The following is a 21,877-nucleotide window of genomic DNA, read 5'->3' as shown; positions in this document are numbered from 1 at the left end:
GCCTTATGAAAGCATGATTGCACGAGATGGCGATGGGTGCAAGTTAGGTATGAAAGTAAATTTATTGTTCTTTATATAACTGTTTAATAAAAGTACAAGCAATATATGTATCTTCAACATTTCCATAAATTCTAGTTGTGTTTGAGTTGGCATGGAAAATCAGTATAGCATATAGCATACCCTCTCACTACAGGAAGAGGCACCCTCGTCAGTCAATACATTGTACTTCGGCTGGCAATGCCCTCTCTACTTTTGATTATACCTCTCATCTACAGTGTAGAGTGTATACAATGTATTGACTGACGAGGGTATATGGTAGATATAGCGTCTGAGAGATTATATTAGTGTACTTCATTATGTCGGAAAATACAAGTTTTATTTAAAGATGCTCCACCGCCGACAGAGCATAAATGATATTCATCATTCGAACAATAATTTGTGTTTAATCTGTATATATATGCCTAATTAAAACAAAAAATAATATAAAATAATTTATTTCGCCTTTGGTGCATGCGCAATCAGTACTTCATTTGATATAGAATATAGTGCCACGGATTTTTTTCGGGATGCAATTAATTATTTTTCATATTTTTAACTTGAAGTAAAATTAGAAGCTCAAACTTTTCAATAGTGGTAATAGTGTAAAGTAAGTAACTTTTGTAACTAAAGAAAAATACTAAATCATCTGCTCCTGTTCTTGATAATGAAAAAATACCATTTGTCAGCGGTGGAGCATCTTTAAGAATATAGAGTCTGATGGAATTGTGTTTTGTTAGGTATCAAGTGATGTGTTATTCTTTTTAATAAGTTTCAAATGATAAGTTTTATCACATGTAACTGCAAATCCTACATTTGCAATAAAACAAATTTTAATTAAAATATGAAAAAGAAACAATGAACTAGTCCAGATACGTTACATATCAAAATATTGTCCATACAATATTATAAGCATGAAAATGGTGATATTTTCCGACATAATGAAGTACACTAATATAATCTCTCAGACGCTATATCTACCATATACTCCCCGGATAAAAATACTAAGACATCATTAAAGTTAGGAATAACAACTTTCCGCAAATATTTATTGCTAATGTTTAAAGTGATATCGACAGATCGAAATAGAGTTTACATAACTTCAATTTTGTCTCAGTCTGAAATAATTCAACAGTTTTGATATTTCTATGAAAGAATATATAACTCTACCAGTTTAAGTTCACTATTCTATAAAAATGTCCGTACTTACGACTGATTAAAGAAAAAAAAGTTCTTTAGTTATCGTTCGTTATAAATACATGTATTATGAAATTCAACCTATTTGCGATTTTCTTTATTTACCACACATTTCGTTTTGAGTAAATAATTATACGGTAGCAAATCGCATTGTAGAAACATAGCACACTATTAGCTAACGAATCAAATATTCAACTCAATGTATAGCAATGTTTGATTTTTATGACATTTACCATAACAGAAACATTTCATTGGTAAATTCTATTTGTTATTCCTTCAATAGAGAAAGTATTTCAGATTGTAATCTAATATACTTATCAGCATTTTGTGATATCAATTTTGTGTGTGTGTTTTTGTTTATGTTTTTTCGCTCCTAATATTTTATGTATTAATTGTGCATAAATCAAAATTTTACCGCAGTGTACTGTTCTTTGGTCATATACATGTGTATATAAACTACGAGATAATTGCGCGAATCGATTAGTTGTATTTTGGTTTTCTTAAATTACCTATGATGTGTAATACCCAACTGCAAGTATATGCTTAATCATATGGATATACGAATATAATTGAACATTAATGTTACAATTCTTTAATTTCATCAGGGTAAGAAAGATATTTTGTTTGTAAACTGTGTGAATCCGCATAACAGATTCTCACAAAAGTTTGCAAACAGAATTGATTACTTAGTATTTTATTATCTGATGAAAAAAGAACTCGCGTTATGCAAACATGTATATTTCTGCAACGACTGCGTTTTGAGTTTTATTTTTTGATAACCCCTTTTGTGCCTAATAGTATTAAATATTGATTGCTACTCGAAGCCCGTTATCAGGATCTAGTGACCTTCCCCTAGCTGGCGCTGAATGGTATACACTATACACCAATTGCATTCCGGGTTGTTTTCATTATACGTATGCGTTGTGTTACTAGCTTTAACTGAAATTGTTGTAATGTCAGGTATTAGAAAGGCATTCAGACGCAGTCAACGCGAGAGTAAAAAGCGCCGCGGCCAGCTAAGCCCCAGGTAAAGTATTCTACTTTCGTTATGTATGGTATTCCTACTTTCGTTATTGGAAGCATTAGTGTGTAGATCTATCTTTTGAGCTTAATTGTTGTTGTATGCAGAGTTAATCTAAAATTTATATTTTTTAAACTTCACAGAGTTAGCTCCCCTCGACATTTACACTGTACATTAATCCATACCTCTGCTTCGAAAGTATACAATTTCATTTTACTTGTTTAATCATTATTGACATATATAAACTTGTCTCAATTAATTATGTACACAAAGAAAGGGGAAAAAATTCTGACAGTAATTACTAGCCTACTAGGCTTCTTTCAATTAAAATAACTTAGATGATGCTGTTACTTGATTCTCTATATAAATGTTAATGAAGTAATTTAGTCTATTGACCGGTCAATAGTTTGACTGTTGACCGGGGCGGAACGTTTGCATTCGCTTTTCAAAATTGATTATTGACGTCATAAACACCGGCACGCCGGATCGACCTAAATACCGATATTTTGTCGGCGAAAGTCGTTCTCACCAGAAGTTCAATGATAAGTTTACGATCGCTGTTCAAGTAACAAAACAGTTGTTTCATATACATGTACAACATAAGGGGAAGCATATGACATAAAGATGATTTAAGTAGTATAGGATATACTAGATCCGTGCCAAAGACAATTGGACAATTAATCGTTCGAATCATATCTCTAATGTCATTTGCGCTAATGCTATATTGAATAACAAATATGGGCAAAGTAGTAATTCCAACAGTATTGACAAACCATTGTCGAATTTTGGAGGCGATCTGCAACTTTATCATGACACATAAAAGGACAAATATAATTATATACTGTACAAAGGACGATCACAAAATTCACAAAACACATAAAAGATATAGATCAACTTTAAGGACAAGTTCGCATTGTCTGGACGATCCCATGAATATATATTTCTCATTAAAATCAGTAGCATTTAAATTGACTATGACAAGCACATTTTCCCAAAGCTGAACGAGACTTTGTATGTACTACGAAATAGAGGCGATTTAGAACATTTAGAAGATGAACGCCATGCACATGCCGATGAAAAAATATGTAAGGGTTTGTTAATATCATTTCGAAAATCATTTTGTTTTCGTTTACTTGTAAGTTAATATCCCTCATATCAATATATTGGTTCACACTGAGCAACCAATATACTTGTTCTATCGGTAAACCACGAATATTTCTCGGTCCGAAATGATTTGCAAGCTGTGTTGCGTGGTACAGGACTATGAAAAGGGCAAGAGTTCCACTATATAAGAAGACACAACACTTATATACCGCAGTCTCCCATAACACGCATCACACATTTCATACACGCTGCACACCGCATAAATGGGAGGCCGTCTATACCTCACCCTGGCTGTGAATGGGACGTTAATTAATCAAACAAATAGATTAACCATAAGTTATTGAAATAAAGCTGAAGGTTTTGCGCATTGTTTTTATGATGTGCATAACGTATACATTTTAAGGTAAGATTGTTTATATCATTGATCATAGAGAAGTTGACGCAGACGCTGTTCGTGAAATTTTGAAGAGCATAAAAGAGACCGCCAAGGGATGTCAAGAGCTTCATTCGAAGTGGGAAGACGACCAAACGTTTAAACAATTCAACTCCGATTACTTAGCCAAGGCCAACACATTGATTCGTCATGTGGATAACTTTAGAGAGGTAATTATTAAGATGTTAATGCTACCATAAGCATGTGTCCCTGGGATATCTTGATTTATAATTCAACTAAAAAGGCTGATCCTCAAATTCGCTTAGATAATGAACCATTGTAACACATTAGCATTGCCTATACAGCGTTTCCTGAATTATCCGATTCTATGTACAGTTCGTCGGCAATATTGTCCCATCAACATTTGTGTAATACGTTGAATGTGTAAACTTACAGATTATGTCAAAGAATATCTTATGTGCTGACAGAGTATGCTTAAGTTAAACCTATCATTATTGATATATCGTTCTAAAATAAAACGGAGTGACAATCGAATGCATTTAACTAATCTGATCCAAATGTTCAGGGTTTCCTTTAGTCGTTGTCCATCTTTCGTCGTCATGCGTTGTGAGCTGTCCTACGTTTGTAAACTTCAATTTCAAACGCTGAAATAATAGAAAGATAAATTTGACGTAGCTGTTGTTAGAATAAAATATATAGTTTGGACTGGATTTTTCTCCTAAATATTTTTTTTTACATATTATCTATTTAATAACTTTGATGTCCAAGATGGCTGTCTTCTTAAAAACATTAACCATTCATTTTGCTCATATTTCCTTTAGCCGATTCGAAACAATTTCTCTTGTTAGTTTTCAAAAATGTCCTCTTAAGATTTTATATAGCTTTCGGTATTATGAATCAATTTCGGATACAAGATAGTCAAATGACCGCATCGATATTTGGGTATCATATTATTTTACAGATACTTGAATTAACATGGCTGAAAACAGAATCGAAAGAAATTAATGATTTAAAAGCAAGTGTAAAAAAATTAGCTCGGGAAAGAGATGATGCAGAATATCGCCTTGAGGAAGTAGAATTAGAAATCAGCAGTCTAAAGAAACGTCTTGGAGAACAGGTAATGAACATTAAGAAAAACAAACACATTGCGTGCAAAATAATGAATTACATGTCAAAATGGTTCATACTGGTAACAAATCTTGAGATTTATTTAAGTATTAACTATTGAAGTGAGGTAAATTAAGAAATGCTGTATGCAAACTGTGTTAATCCACGGAAGGGATTCCCAAAACTTATTTCATAACCCGATGAAATTAAACAATACTGACATAAATGTTTTAATTAACTTTCCAGACTACTTGATGGTATGCTAAACCGTTTACACGTGAAATTCCATTTACTTATCAATGGATTATTTATCAAAAAACAATACTAACGTTAATGTGTCTGTAGTGACATAGTGGTATGAAATAAAGAATCGGTCAATGAGAATGCTAGATTTAGTATGTTAATAATAACAAAATATTATTTAAGCATTGATTTCACTATTTCTCTAAATTTCATCGGGGCATAGAGGATATTTTGTTTGCAAATTATGTGAATCCGCTTAGCAGATTTTCACAGAAGTTTATAACCTTTTTTTTTATTATAATTCATAAAATAAAAAGTGACACTGATGCTAATAATTAATTTTCCAGACCACTTGATAAAATAAAATTCGTTTACACGAATGATTCCAATGTCTTTCTAAGGGAATGTTTTTTCTAAATCAATACGCAACGTCAATGTTTCTATTATGACGTCAGAATGACGTCGGGTTTTCGCGCCATTTCGAATTTTTGTTTTGTATGGAAAAAGCAATTAGCCAATTAGAATGCCAGATTTAGCATGGAAATAAAGAAAAAAATACGTATTTCAGCATTGATTTCACTTTTTTTTGAAAACTTTAATCGGAGTACGAAAGAAATTTTGTTTGGAAACTGTGTGAATCCGGTGATTCAATATATAATTTTGTAACAAGGGTAATCTTTATGTACTCTTTCTTTTTAGTTCTACTGATAATTTGATTAATGAATAATAGCAACTGGATGTTTACATAATGTGATGTATCTTTCTTCTATAGCCTTTGTCTGATAGAGGAAGACGAGAAAGACAACAAGAATACATGCCAAAATGTCGATCTGAACAAGCAAATGAATATGAACAAGTATCTCATGCTTTAAAGCGAGCAAAACAGGATTGGAGGCTTGACAGAAAAGCACCGTCTCGAACTCCTGTTCATCGTAACGAGAGTAGCAGTAGCTCGGAGGGCACACGGAGAGATTCCAAGTATTATGGAATTCTAGAGAGGGAAGTACATGAACTCAAAAGACAGATAGCAAGTTTACACGAAGAAAAGAAACCGTAAGCAATAATTGTTCAAATGTTTTTTGGTAAAACATATTATGTGATTGTTTGAATGTCTAAGGGATTAAATTTATGATAAATACCCGGTATTAGACTAGCCGATTGCATAAGATAACATGGTAAAGAATTGGAAAAAAATCCCCCAATGAATTAATAATATTAAGTGATAAATTTGAAAGTCACTCATTCATCCAATGGTTGATCTCTCATAAATACGTATCAATTAGGAATCAAAACGAAAAATATGCATAAAATATGTAAACGTGTAAAGTGTGGTTTCTTAATTTATTTAACCAACATTTAGATTGTCAGACAGTAGGGATGATACTATGAAGAAATTAAATGAAGCAAGAGACGAAGTCGAGAGGTACAAGAAACAGATGGAAAACAGTGATGCTATTTTGGCAAGGCAAGTCACAACTACATGTATGATAGTTCATTCTCGTTTAGCACATGATCCGCCTGAAAGTATCCAATAAGACCTTAAGCGATTCCATTGGCTGGGAGTTCATTGTGACGTCATGAAAGAAAAAATATAATGACGTCACGAAAAGAATGTAATGTTAGGATGTTGAGGGCACCCGCTAGATTTCCGTAATACATTTTGACTTGAAACTGTTTGAAATGTGGCCTGTTGTTGTTATGTGTTAAACTATGTTATTTTTATGTCAATTTCTTAGAGATTTTGTAAAACTCGTCTCGATGCTAAGGCTCGCAAAATTAAAAGCTTCTTACACTTGTTTCATAAATTTTCCTATGAAATGGACACTCATTTAAGACCCTATATTAGTTCGAGCGAGAAGATATCTGCATTATATTAAGATATTGCCTAGATTAGCTATAGTTTCGCAAAGGCTCGCAAAATTAAAAACTTCCTAGACTCGTTTCATAAATTCACTCTTCGATAGCTAGAGAGTTCTACCATTGTTTGTATACATTTCTATGTAGAAACCACGGATTGTCACCTTGAGTTACGTTCTTAAGGTTTTGGGTAGTAGTTCGCGAGCACTAAATGTCTAACAGACATATTGCTAGTTTATTATGTAGAATAAATGGTACATAATCAATGTTTCTCAACAGAAATCTACTCACGGGTACCACCTGGTTGTCTTCTGCTTCTTCTATCGTATCTTAGGTGCTACAGACTAGTAGGATTCGGTCACATGATATTTTTATATCCAATTTTCCGGAGATCACAATATAACCGACTTCGAGTGAATCAAACATCAAAGATGTATACACAGTGTGTTCCCATTTGTGATTTTATATTTAAAATAGAGATGGACTGTTTTAGAAGGTGGTTATTATTATGAACATAAAATGTTACATTTAATATGCTAATATGCATTTTACCATAGGAGCCAACAAGAGTTGGAACATTTGAAATATGAAAACAGGAGCTTAATGAAGATGAAAGGAGATGTAGAGCTAAGGTAAGTTTCATATGACGTCAGCAAGATACTTACTTTTTATTTCAAATAATTTTATGTTATTAATTTTCATTGTATATTTTAATGGATCAGAAATACTAGCGAAATGACCATAGTAGAGCATTTAGATGAATTAAAATAACCCTGAGATATCAGTACATTAATAATACTCGTTTGTAAGTGCTCAAAATATATACATATATATATAGAGAGAGAGAGAGTTCGTTGGATTAAATTTAAGTATAGGGCGACAGTTGTATTTTTTTGTCCTCTGTTCCTAAAATGTGTTTTAATTTATGGTATCAAAAACTTACCAGCACGCGAACGTTAAACAGACAACAAAACCTCCACATATATCATCTTACTATAACGTTTTTATTTTCGATACGTTATAGTTTGAATCAGTTAAAAGCAAAGGAGAGAAACTTCCAAAATGACGTTGACAAGATACAAAAGGACTTGACCAAGGAAAAGGAGGCTAAGGAAGAGGCACTGATCAGGTCATACACTGTGCTATGTACTTTATTGTTTTCTTTTAGGTGTTGCATTCTTAACCCTTTTATTTTACCTAGAAACTTACAAAAATGTACTTGGCATCATACTGACTCGTTATAATTACTTTGTAATCATTTGTAATCGCATACACTTGTGAGGTGTATTGAAGTGTAAAATGTCGTGAAAACTTATTCGTGGTGAGTTTTTTGCGATTCATCTTCTTATATTTTGAAAGCATTCGTAACGTGACACATTGTAATATGTTTAAATCATGATTTTGGACACATTTCACGAGTTACTCAAGTTCGCGAATTTGTGTGTATCCGGGGAAATAGCGTATTTAAAACCGCGTGATTATTAGCAACTTTACAGTACTCCAGTCTTTCTATAGATGTCGTTTATGTTCAAAATTAGATTCATGACATTTCCAAATGTTCAATTACTTTTAATTGGTATCATATCATGTAGAGGTCTAAGGATACACATATGCCACAATTTGACAAAATATTTGAAATTAATGTACATGTGTTTGTCTAGAAATATTTTGAACACATGAAAAAAGGTCTAACAACAAGTTTTGGTGTTGAATTTTATGAAAGTGAATTATGGCTTTGGATAGAAATCATAATATGAATTGACATATCAAGCATGACATTATCAATTTAAACATGAAAACGTTACATTAATAACAAACACTAAAAACCCATTACTGCCATATAGAATGTTATTTTTGCGTGGATATGGTGTTTTCGTGGTTTCTGGGAACATTGCTTTGATCTGGAAAATTTGATCGAGAATATTGAAAAGTGATTAATTAATGTATAGACTTAAAGCCATACAGCGAAAATTTAAAACCGTTGAATTTGAAATCCCCGTTTTTAATTAACATCGCGAAAGTTTGGCCCGATAAAACGACAAATAATTGGTTATACAGTTCAGTAAAACATATCTCCTTTATCAGGCGAAGTCTACAAGATACTGAATAAAAATGACGATTACGGACAAAACCGTGGACGTCGTTTTAAAACTGTTCTCAAAAAGCCGTAATTGTTCAAACGACACAGTTATAGACATTTTAAACATAAATGTACAATGTATATGTTAGACCCTAACATCAAGTCCACTCTAACAACTTTTGAATCTGCGATCTAGCTAGCATTTAAGGTAGGTCCATACTTTTGAAAACCGCGCAAATTCATATGACGCTATACCGGAGGTCGTTTTGAATTCCAGAATGGTTTCCGATTCGCCACGACATCCCACTTGGATATTTTTTCAATAGGTGAAAATTGTCTACATATAATATTGAATGTTTAAAATCAGTAAATAAATCAAATAAAAGCAGTGAAGTGAAAATTATATGCTATCTCTGAGGTTTTTGCGTTCCCTGTCGTAAATGGGAATGGATTTTCAAACACCGGAAGTGCCGTTCGTCGCTATAAATGATAAGAGGGGACCCGGCCGGACCGAAATTCCGGAATTCTAAAAAATTGCATACGGATTTCCTTTAAACACAAAATTTGGAGAAAATCATAAAAACAAACAGACATAAAACAGATATACTATCACAAAAACATATGAATTGATGTGGAATGTTTTTTTTTTGCGGCATGATTAAAAAAAGTCATATATTACCCATCTTAGCACTGGATGAAATGTTAAAAAATATGACATGGGTTTTCCCAAAAGTATGGAGCTACCTTTACTCTTCTGAGCTCTGCTGGAAGTATAGTGCATGTTTGATCTTAGCAGAAAGTATTGTACATGTTTGATCTTAAAGCTGACAAAGCAAGTTAAAAACAGGCATTTGAAATTTAAAAAAAAAATATATTAACGAATTTTTTTTTCAAAAATTGTTTCTGAGACATCCCCTAGTTATGACAGTGTGGTATCTAAGGAAGTGGCAGCCATTTTTCTTTTGCTCTGCTTAGTAACCTTCACTGGCCAACCCCCTATATAAAGCACGGGACACTTGACACACGTGTATCATTCTAAACATGTCTTGTCTCAGATACACATGCCCCGATATTGCAAATAACAATGTCAAATTGAAAATAAACACTGCACTCACCTGACAATATTTCATTGAAGTAAAAGATGGATGTGTTTTCAGCTATATCCCAACATATGTCCAATACGAACTAATAAAACACTTCAATATACCCTAAGTTTTACACGTACATGTACAACGACACATGTGTGTCCTTGATAGCTGTCGCTCGTTCGGGTCAGGTACGTAGTCACGTGTATATGGTCAGTTGAGTGCATCGAGTACGATGATATATGTGGAGATATGTGGACGGATTATTGTTTGGATTTCTATTCACTTGCGTTGAAATTTTATTCTGAGAAACATCTAAATGACAACTTAGAGGAGTTGACATGTATTCTTGCTAAAAAAGTCCCGTATAGTTTTACAGGTGAGGGTTTTGTTTACCTATCTGTAGGTGATATATACTGTGGACTGTTGGGTGTATAGGTACATGAATGAGCGCACGTGTCCATTCACACGCTTTATATAGGGGTCGGTGAGTCGTCAGAATATAAAACAAAAATGGCTGTCCTCAACCGGGGAATGTCTCATAAACGATTCTTGAACAACAAGTATACTTATTTTAAAAAAATCAATTTAATAATTTTAACTTGCATTGTCAGCTTTAACAAAGAAATTTAGAGCTAAGTAACAACTTAAAACACTCCACATTGAATCTAGATTCAGTTATTTCACATATTTCAAGTTTCTACTTTATCCACATCAGCTTACAGCATAGCAAGTCAAATGAAGAAAACATCCGTGACACCATAGATAGACTTAAGAGAAACGCATCAGCAGAAAGGGAAGCGATGGATGAGGCACTGATAAGGTAACATGCCTTTCTTTTTCCGGTGGATGTTTTTTTTTGTTCTGCATAATAATCAAAATATTTCTTTTCGAAGGGGTGACAATTCAAGATATCAACACCACCGTAGTGAATATTTGTCGCTGCGACGTCTTTCTCCTAGTAGTATTTGACAGACGTTCACTTTACACTAATACTAGTGAGTTTAGCTTTTATGATCTACAGAAAGTCAGTTTGCTTTCGTGATATTATAAAGTGATAATAGCCGGTTTCTTTTAGAAGGCTTACTTTTAATGAACGTAACATGTTTTTAATATACGTTTTACCATAGGAGCAAACAGGAATTTAAACATTTGGAAGATGAAAACAGAAGCTTAAAGAAGACTAAAGAAGAAATAGAACAGAGGTAAAATTGATATGACTTTTTTATTTAGATCTGTTTTTTTGTTTTTTTTAGAGATATCAAATCAACCGTGATACAAATGTATCTCAATTTATTAACCATACTCAATTTAAATCCTCATATTACATAGCATGAATATGTATCGTTGGATTAAATTAAAGTATTAGGTCACAGTTGTATTGTATGATTTGTAAACGACTTTAGTATATGATATTTGATTTTTCAAGAATAAGTCATTGTCGTTGATTAAATTTGAAAAAAACCCCAAAGTTTTGTTATGATAGATGGGATATTTCTATTCCCACGAAATGGAAGAAGCATTACTTTCGCTTTTCATATGTTTTATTACTCAGTTCCCCACAAAAAATTATGTTTGGCTTAAGCATAAGGGACTTAAAACCTACCAGTATGTGGACGCAAAACTTGAACAATATAACTATGACTTACCATAGCTTTCTAATTTCCCGTACGTTCTAGTTTGCATCAGCTAAAAGCAAAGGAAAGACACGTCCAAAACGACGTTGATAGGATACAAATTGACTTGACCAAGGAAAGGCAGGCTAAGGAAGAGGCACTGAATAGGTGATGTACGGTACTATATACTTTATCACTTTCTTTCAAAGTTTTGCCTTCTCAACCGTTCTACGTTACTTAATTAAGTGACATTAGATTGGCCCTATTTGAATGATATTATTTTTGTACTTGCATACTCTAAAGTTCTTAAATTTCGCCGGTGTCATATTTCGCAAATTCTTGTTTGGAATAATTCGACTTAATGTTTTGATGTTTAATGTTATAAATCTGAACTATGGCTTTGAATAAAAATATGAATTATGAATATACTGACACTTCAAACACGACCTCATTAATTCAACTTTAGACTGCAGATATGAAATATAGAATAGATAATAAAATATGAAAACATTATACATTCTATAGATAATCAACACTTTATATAAATTACTACTATATAACCTGTTCTGTTAGTAGATATACCATTTTCGCGGAACATTGCTATAATATTTGATATTTGAGGGGTCACTATCACAGTCGTTACATCCATCCGTAGCGTAATCGCAAATCTGAAGGATGTACATGTGTGTGCGACCACAGAGGAAATAGATAGAAGTTAATATAATGTACATTCACAAAACTAATCTGATATCTCAATACCTAAATCACGCTCTTTTTTAAATCCTCACATAATATAGTATTAATGGCATGTCACGAAACTATGCCGAGTGTCTGACGGCTTAAGAATTTTATCCAGAGTGTCTCACCCCTAAGAATGTGAATAATGTTTTTCGCTTGCCTTGTGCACCCCATTGCATCTCTAATAAACATGCGAGCGAAGATGACGTGACCTCAATAAATTGTGATGTCATGACGTCATTTTATTTTTATGGTGACATTATCTTACTATATTACCGCGACGTCATGATCCTGTTGTCGTGACGTCATACAATTGTTGTGCAAAGATCTCGTGAAGCTTGTCTTTACCTATGGGTGAGATAGAAAAATCTTGCACTGATAAAACTGTGGATATCCCTGTCTGGGACTAGAGAAATGGAAATCTCGCACGGCTTAACCTGCTGCCAAATCAGTGAATAGTGAGAGAACCCGTTGTAGCACATGTCTTCGACGCTGACTCGAACAGCGTCTTCACAATCGACATCCATTCCTGCATAAAATATGTAAACAGTATAGTATGGTTCCTTATTTTATTAAACTTGCATCTAGATTGTCAGACAATAGCGTTGGTACAATGAAGGCATTAAAAGATGCAAAAGGCGAAGTCGAGAGGTACAAGAAACAGATGGAAGGTAGTGATGCTACATTGGCAAGGTAAAATCAACTACAATGTACTTGTATAATCTATTCTCTTATACATGTCAGATAAAAATTATTATTCATTGATGCATGGATATCTTTGAGAATTGACAAACGTATACATCTCTTGCTAGACGACTAAGGGAATACGATTTTGGAAGATATATACATGACATTACGAAATAGCTTTGTTTAGGTTTTGTGCAAAATGACCACGTCTGTACGTTTTTCTTCACATATATCATTTTCAATAAATCGATTGTGTTTACTTTAGGTATGGTACATTCATCACCATAAATCTACTGAAAGAATGTGATAAATATAAATGACGCGATATGTTGGGATGTGTTTCCCTGAATAGAGACGAAACACATATTTCCTCAGTTATGTTTAATTAAAGACAGTAGTAACTTCTGGTGGAATCTCTATATACAATGTATACCATACTACTTATGATTATGTCATTGTACGTTGTTTACCTTTCATTTTATCAACATACGAAACAAAAGTATTAAATAAGCAGACGAAACTCAACAGATTTAGGTATCGCAAACCTATTTGGTTTGATATTAGCCAAAGTTACATACCTTTAGAATAATTTCTGTAAAAAAATTGTCATATTGATATAATAGTTATCACTTATTTGGGGTCGACAATCAATAAACTATTTCTGTCAAATAGACTTTTTCTAAACCATGGAAAATTGTATGATTCAAAATGACAAAGTCATCGGATTTTTGTCCCTGTGTAATAGAATCCTAATATTTTTAGTGTGAGAGTACTCGCTTATATCCCTACTTCGCACGTGATAATGGAAGTCACTAGGTCTTATCCCGTTGAATACATTCCGTCACTATTAAGTGACACAACGTTCAAAAACAAATAACAAGATACATCTAACTATGAACTGACAACTTTGAAATTAAACAGTACTGACACACTCGTTTTGGCTAAACTACAAGCGGCCTAGTATATATAGATAAGTATCTCAACTACTTTGCAAGCTTTCGGAGCAATCCAATGAAATCAGTTTGAAATAGTCAATACAAGATAGGGACGAAACAATGTTTAGCATTGACCAAAGTTATTTACAGTGATAGTTACATATTGTAGCTGCTGTCTGGATATAAACTGTTAATTGAAGTTATATGTTTTGTAACTTGGCGAACATTTTAACAAGACATTTTTTCTTCAGTAATATGTTTGATTCCATGAGGTTTCATGAATAAAGGTGTGAAAATTGTTTAGATGAATAGAAAACACATATATAATGCATTAAAAACGTTTTTTTACAGCGCAGACGTTTTGCATTATAAACTTCGTGATTTTTATGACTTTAATTTGTTTCGATTTGTTCATGGAAACAAAACAGCAGAAATCACTTTGCAGTAACTTAAAAGACTGTAAAGGTGTGGAATGAAATTGTTAGCTTTATGGTCTGACCGTATATTATCAATTTACTGAATTCTAGATATGTTAATATAATGATTTTTGGCAGTACTAATCTTGAGCCAGATTCTGTCACATGGTTGTTTTTATTTCCATTTTCCTGAGGATTTCACTATAACCGACTTCGAGTAAATCCAGCTTCAAATCAAAATTAAAGGAAGCGACTTTTACATTTGTGATTTTACAAATGAAGAATAAAGCCGTTCTATATTAGAAGGTGTTTAATGAACATAGCACGCTACATATAAATGTAATATACATTTTACCATAGAAGTCAACAAGAGTTGGAACATATGAAAAATGAAAACAGGAGCTTAAAGAAGATTAAAGAAGAAGTAGAGCAGAGGTAAAATAAATATGACATCTCAATTTTCTGATTTTGTTTATGCAATTCCATTGTGTTGAAATTATAGCAAAATTATCGTGGTAAAGTGCATGGGTATGAATCTTTGATTAATTAGGAATGTTAGGCCAAGTTTGTATTAGTGGTTTTTTTTTTTCTGCGTCCTTTTGATATTCTGCACAAACATAAGGCATAAGGCCATTCCATCATTCCATCATTCCATATAGGACAAAGTGCCACGGAATTTTCTTCGGGATGCAATTAATTATTTTTAACATTTTTATCTTTGAATAAATATGGTGGTAATGGTGTAAAGTAAGTAATTTTTGTAACTGAATGAAAATACTAAATCGTCTGTCCCTGTTTTTGATAAATAAAAAATACCATTCGTCAGCGGTGGAGCATACGTAACTATAGTTTATACAGGAAAAACACATTTATGAGCTTTATTTGCTCAATTTTCGAAGGAAATATATAAAACTCAGTTAGAATTATAGATATAGCATTTAACATATCCTTATCTGTCCTCGCTGACCCCCAGGGACCAGAGGGACGGGGCTAACCAAGGTCAAAATAACTGAAATTTCGAAAACTCTCTTCATAGATTAAACAGGCAAATTTATAATATCACTGACTTTGACTCCAAGGGCCTGATAGCCTAATATATGGTGTTTAAATGTCTTTATTTCATTCTGTGACCGTTAAGGCCTATGGGCCTCTTGTTTTCTAATAGACTAAACATACATACCTTCCATTGTTTGTGTTTATCTTTAATTAATGGAACATAACTCTAACAGCACAACTATGGCGTTACCATAACCTTTTGATTTTCGATACGTTCTAGTCTGAATCAGTTGAAAGCAAGAGATGGAAACTTTCAAAGCAACGTTGACAGGATACAAAGGGACTTGACCAAGGAAAGGCAGGCTAAGGAAGAGGCACTGAATAGGTAATGTACGGTACTATATACTTTAATACTTTCTTTTATAAATGAAAGTTCTTAAATTTCGCGGCTGAAAATTTCTCGATTTCCTGTTTAAACTTTGATAGGGTCATTCACGTGACAAATTGTGATATGCGAAAACAAGTTTTTTAAAATGGTTTAAACATATATACATTATATGTAATCTTAAAGCCAAATCGGGAAAATTAAAAATCACAAAATGTAATTTTCAGTTAAAGTCACGAACGGTTTATAATTATAAACTTTATTGATTTAACATCGATTACGAAACAAGTTACACAACTTATGTAAATCAGTCTCGATGGCCCGGATGTAAGCGCGCGAGTGATCTTAGTGTGGGAGGAAACCGGAGCGCCCGGAGAAAACCCACGTGATCGGGCAGGTGACCCCCTAACCTTTTCACGTCCGTGCCGGGGATCGAACTCCGGCCGGCCAGGTGAAGAGAAATAATTGTATAGGTATCTAACCTACACCTCGTAATTCTGTCGTGGTATGCAGAAAGTATTGTGCATGTTGCAACGAAATTGTGAGTTAAGGAAACCTATACCAGCTTATAATTCACATCTAATCTAAGTTAGCTATTTCACAAACGTTCTACTTTATCATTAATAGCTTACGCCATAGCAAATCGAATGAGGAAAACCTTCGTGACACAATAGATAGACTTCAGAGAAACGTGTCAGCAGAAAGGGAAGCGAAGGATGAGGCACTGATAAGGTAAGGCGCCATTCTGTTTCCGAAGGATTATTATACTTTTTTTCTACAGTGTTATCAAAATATCACTTTTCAGAGGAACGATAGTAAGCAAGTCTCACGTTATAATTTTTTTGTAATGAATTTATTTTACTGCGACTGGTTATCGTTAATATTTTTTGACGGTTATATTTTGATTATCTGTAGACTTAGTGCAGTAACTGGCAACAAGCTCCGCGACAACATTCCAGCTATAAGTGACTTAAGTGACCCAAACAGACCAATGAAGCTAGCCGAGAAAGTATCCGAACTCTACGATAATGAATGGATCGATGCAATGGAGAATCTCGAGAACGACATGGAAGAACAAGAAGCTATCAAAGTTCTACTTGATATTCTCGCAGTAAGTTATCCACAAAATGCCGATGAGTCTTGTCAAAATGTATTAACATTGAGATAAAGTGTTATAACGAAGTAAATGTATCACGCAGTAGATTGTATGTCAAAACAACTACTGAAAAAAACCCCTTACAAATGACTATATTCTACTTTCAATTATAAGTTGCCGTGGTCGTCGAATGGTAAATATGTCTCGACTTGTTATGATATCTCGAAATACTACCGCAAGTAGTCCACCTCATTATTGCATTGTCATAAGTATTCGATATCATGTTCATGGTACAAATATAAAGAAGTGAAAGCTGGAAACAAAATAAGATGTTTCAATGTTTGATATTGTGTATTTAATTTCTTTGTGTTTCAGACTGTATTTAGAACTTGTGCAGATAGCGGAGATGCTCAGGTAGACTTTTTGTCGTCACTACAACTTCACATAGCAGTACCAGATATTGATAACCTTAGGCGCATCGCCAGATCATCACTTTTGGTAAACAGTGTTTTTTTAATATTAGAACTGATTTCTAACAAAATAAATGATTCGTATACATCTAGGTATCCCGTCAATATATAATCAGACGTTTATGCATATTTGACTCACACTCTTATTGTACAGTCAGACTTCCCTATCACGACTACCCAGGTTAAATGAAGTGTTCAAGTCCGGTCATTCATGGTTATTTTTTATGAGGGTCATCTCACACAACTGTGAATACAAATTAGTAAAGAAGGACCATCATGCTAAATTTTTATGCGTGTGTGTGTGTGTGTTTGGGGGTGGGTGTTCCAACCTTTACACAGAGGTGGTCGCTAAGGCAGGTTTGCCTGTATTTTCAGGTTGGTACTAATAGTATTTTATTTTAAAACTGCAAATATCACAATCATTATTGAATCGTAACAATATTGTTAGATACATAAACTGTCAGTATATGAAATCACACTAAAACTTATTGTTTACCAGACTTCTGATAAACTGACTGAGCTACCAACAGAAATTATGAAACCATTAATGAACTACCGGAAAGGCAAATGCGAGTTGGTCAGCCCACTACTGTGTGACGTAAGTGATCTTGTGTGTCCACTAGTTTTGGCGAAGACAACTATTATATGTTTATATAGGATAACACATTTAACTGTATGACATAATGATATGTATTCATTAACCCGACATAAGAAGTAATCAATGGATACAAGTATTTTTTATAATTTACGCGGAGGTCATTATATCGAGAAAAATGTGTTATGCATTTGATTATTTCTGGTAAAAGGAAATTCGTCCGTGGTTCGGCGTCCGTCGTACATTCAGTAAACAGTCGGTATTATCATTATTTCTCGACAAGTACTGGATAAATGTTAGGTTTATTTTGTTTTGCCGATTTGTCACGTACATAATGATATGTATTTATTAAGATTGTCAGTTCACTTTCCTTTATTTATATGTATAGGTCCCTAATCTCCATAACTATACCAGTTGTTTTGGGAGATACATGTATTTAAAAACAACACCAATGAGGGTGAAACTTTTTATTTTAAATATAGTCTGTTGTCTTCATTTTGATATATATATATAGTACTAAATATATAGTTCTCAAATTTACCTTATACACATTACGAATGGATAATAACCCTTTATTCAGAAAGAAATGAGAAAATCCTGTTTTCAAATTTTACTGAACAGGTTCCCTTTATCCCCTAATTGTGCGAATAAAAACATGGTACACTTATGAGAACAGAAAAAAATATGGCTGACAGGCGGCCATCTTGGATCTTAAAATTAAAATTTTAATACGTATACATTTGTCTTGGTTAGTTAAGCCGATTACATTCTTTTTTTATAAGCAAATTACTGTAATCATCTTCATAAGTTGTGAACTTTTCTTTATTTATATGTGTAGGTCCCTAATCTCTATAACTATACCAGTTGTTTTGGGAGATACATGTATTTAAAAACAACATCAATGAGGATGAAACATTTTATTATAAATATAGTCTGTTGTCTTCATTTTGATATATATATATAGTACTAAATATATAGTTCTCAAATTTACCTTATACATATTACGAATGGATAATAACCCTTTATTCAGAAAGAAATGAGAAAATACTGTATTCAAATTTTACTGAACAGGTTCCCTTTATCCCCTAATTGTGCGAATAAAAACATGGTACACTTATGAGAACAAAAAAAAACATTGCTGACAGGCGGCCATCTTGGATCTAAAAAATAAAATTTTAATACGTATACATTTTTCATGGTTAGTTCAGCCGATTACATTCTTTTTTATAAGCCAATTACTGTAATCATCTTCATAAGTTGTGCCATACATAGTATTTAGTCAACTAGAAGAAGCTAAAGAAATCAGAATAGATACATTTAAATTTGTCATCGGGCTGAGATCATTTAATGGTAGATACCATGGTACCGCCTGGGGCTCTTGTCATGACATATGTATTTACTTGTTTCTCGAAGTCATTGAGAACAATGAATATGTGTATGATAGCATTGACTAGTATAGATACATAGCCAGGGACCAGGGGCTAACACTTATATGTATTTTCTTGCATGCAAAAACGACCAATTACTTTAAGTCTGGAATCAATATTGTCAAGCACTATTATTGTCGACTATACGCGAACACGTACATCCGATGCTTTTATTACAAAATGTAATCTAAAACTCGTTTTCCTATCAGGTCATCAAAACGAGATTAAAACAAACCATGACAGACAAAACTATCGAGGCGTGTGACAAGTTTATCAATGCGACCGTGAGATACGTCTGGATGATGCGAGTACAAGATCCGCCTGTCTGTATGGAATGGGAATTCTCTCATGGTGAGAAGTTTGACCATGACCGTCTCAGATCCTACACGAAAGGTGGAGACAGCGTCGACTATGTCGTGTGGCCAGTCATCTACCTACACAAAGGGGGACCAATGTTGGCCAAGGGAGTAGCGCAGGGCATTAAAACTAAGGAAAAATGAATTATTAACAATCTATATAGTGTGAATATGACGGTATAACTGTCCATTGTTGCATAACTACAAATACATTTTTATCGGAGTGTCTTCTAAGAATCCAAACTGTTCTTTAATTGTATTTTTATAATAGTGATCAGTGCTTACATCAATCCTGTTCTCTGTTCATGTCCTTACATGTAATATTTCTGAATCATCTAAAGTCACTAATCATTTGATAACTACAAAATCCATCTCCATTGAAAAATAAAAAGATAGCATCTTAGACAAATGCACTAAGGTAGGAAACAGTATTATGCAAATAGTATTATGCAACCTTTTCATAGTATATAGAGTGTTTCTTTAGTATGACGCTGCTTCATTGTATGTAGTTGTAGGTAGCAATACACAAAAGACCGGCATGACCCCAGGTAGTGGGAAGCCCCTCTTTTGAACCACGTTTTAAAAAAATTAAGTCAAATATATCCTGAAATTAGTACATCCAATATTTAGGGCTTGATTTAAGTTTAAATTTCTGAAGCAAATAAGCATAACTAAAATGCGTTAGTGAATAGAATACAATATTGGGATCCTCCGGAAGTGCGCTTGACCGTTAATGATAACTTTACTTGAAGCAAAACTGATGGCGTGGATTCAGGCAAAAGTATGCGACCTTTGTAAAATCCTCAATTTCAGGCCAAAACCAAGGATTTTTCTGCAGCAAGTATGTTATTTACAAGAATGGTTAAACACAAAAAAATACACAAATTTCTATCTAAATAGCATAGAATTGTAATTGCAACTGTTGTGTTTAGTTCTAAGGTATTTGCCTTAATTTCGTAAATTGTCCAAATTTACTGTGTTCTGTCATTTTATTATGTTGAACTACATGTACTTTGTTACATTTGTTGTTGTTTACACATCATCATTCCGTTCGTTAGGGCTACTTCATATTGTGATAAGTTCAATTCTCATATTAACCTTATTAAATTAAAGATTGAATATTGATCGTATTAACCTGAAATTTTATTTATGATTAATTTAGAAATGCCTGCTTAAGTGTCATTAGAATCCATTGTATTGGCTTAATCGACGTATCCTTTCTATGTGGAACACTTGTCACCTTTTCTTTATATAAATCAGCCTTGACGACACGGATAATTGATACATGTATACATGTCCATATTGCATACTAAACGTTGATTGCTTTATTTTACCGATGACCAATATACAGATAAGTCAGTAAACCATTTGTTTTACTGTGAAACGAATGTCTTTAACGTAATTTGTCAGCTTTTCCTGAATTCCACCCTCATGCCGATGTAACTTGCCAATGAACGTAATTGATGAATGTATATATCAAATAACAATAAATGAGAAGTTTTTATACAAAATCATGTAAATAGGCATTGATATTTTTAGAGTATTTATATTGAATTTTTAGTATTTTGAATTTTATATTAAACAATATTCAAATGTCATTTGCATACAAGTTTAGCATAGAAAAATATGCTCCATTGATTTACTTTGAAAGTTTAATTTTATACCTGCTTATTGCTAATTGGCATTTTTTTTTTATATATGCACCATGTAGAGCATGGCGACCAGGTGCAATGATCTTATGTGATTTTTCTACAATGTTGTGATTTTTGTTATCATATTAGTGTTTACACAATTGTTTCTTTTTAGAAAATAAAGACATTACTTTTAAATCAGTATTGATTCATTCTAATGGTAAAACCCGAGACGGACAAAAAATAAACTTAACTAAAATGGGTTAGAGATTCCAATTTTGGGCTCCTCCTGAAGTGCGCCTTGACCGAAAATGATTTATTTGAAGCCAAACCTATGGCGAGGATTCCGGCAAAAGTGTCGAAACATCAGCAAGATTGACATTTGAAATAAAGCATCGTTTTGCA

General features: G+C 33.2%; 1 protein-coding gene across 2 annotated transcripts; it reads left to right on the top strand.

Moving 5' to 3' along the window:
• The first annotated feature begins 2,069 nt into the window (after positions 1-2,069).
• Positions 2,070-21,670, top strand: LOC138327802 (myosin-1B-like). Of its 2 annotated transcripts, XM_069274183.1 has the most exons (18): positions 2,077-2,260; positions 3,790-3,961; positions 4,714-4,869; positions 5,875-6,155; positions 6,463-6,567; positions 7,517-7,591; positions 7,984-8,088; positions 10,843-10,947; positions 11,255-11,329; positions 11,804-11,908; positions 13,067-13,171; positions 14,877-14,951; positions 15,793-15,897; positions 16,525-16,629; positions 16,813-17,008; positions 17,369-17,491; positions 17,963-18,061; positions 19,695-21,670. In XM_069274183.1, exons 1-18 carry the CDS (start codon positions 2,100-2,102, stop codon positions 19,983-19,985), a joined length of 2,439 nt encoding a protein of 812 aa, XP_069130284.1. In that variant the 5' UTR covers positions 2,077-2,099; the 3' UTR covers positions 19,986-21,670. The 2 variants fall into 2 exon arrangements, with proteins under 2 accessions (XP_069130285.1, XP_069130284.1); XM_069274184.1 differs by lacking the exons at positions 13,067-13,171; positions 14,877-14,951; positions 15,793-15,897 and having other exon boundaries at positions 2,070-2,260.
• The last annotated feature ends 207 nt before the right edge of the window (positions 21,671-21,877 follow it).

This window comes from Argopecten irradians, chromosome 7, assembly GCF_041381155.1.
Source record: "Argopecten irradians isolate NY chromosome 7, Ai_NY, whole genome shotgun sequence".
Lineage (NCBI taxonomy): Eukaryota > Metazoa > Mollusca > Bivalvia > Pectinida > Pectinidae > Argopecten > Argopecten irradians.
This window is presented reverse-complemented; position numbering and strand designations above follow the sequence as displayed.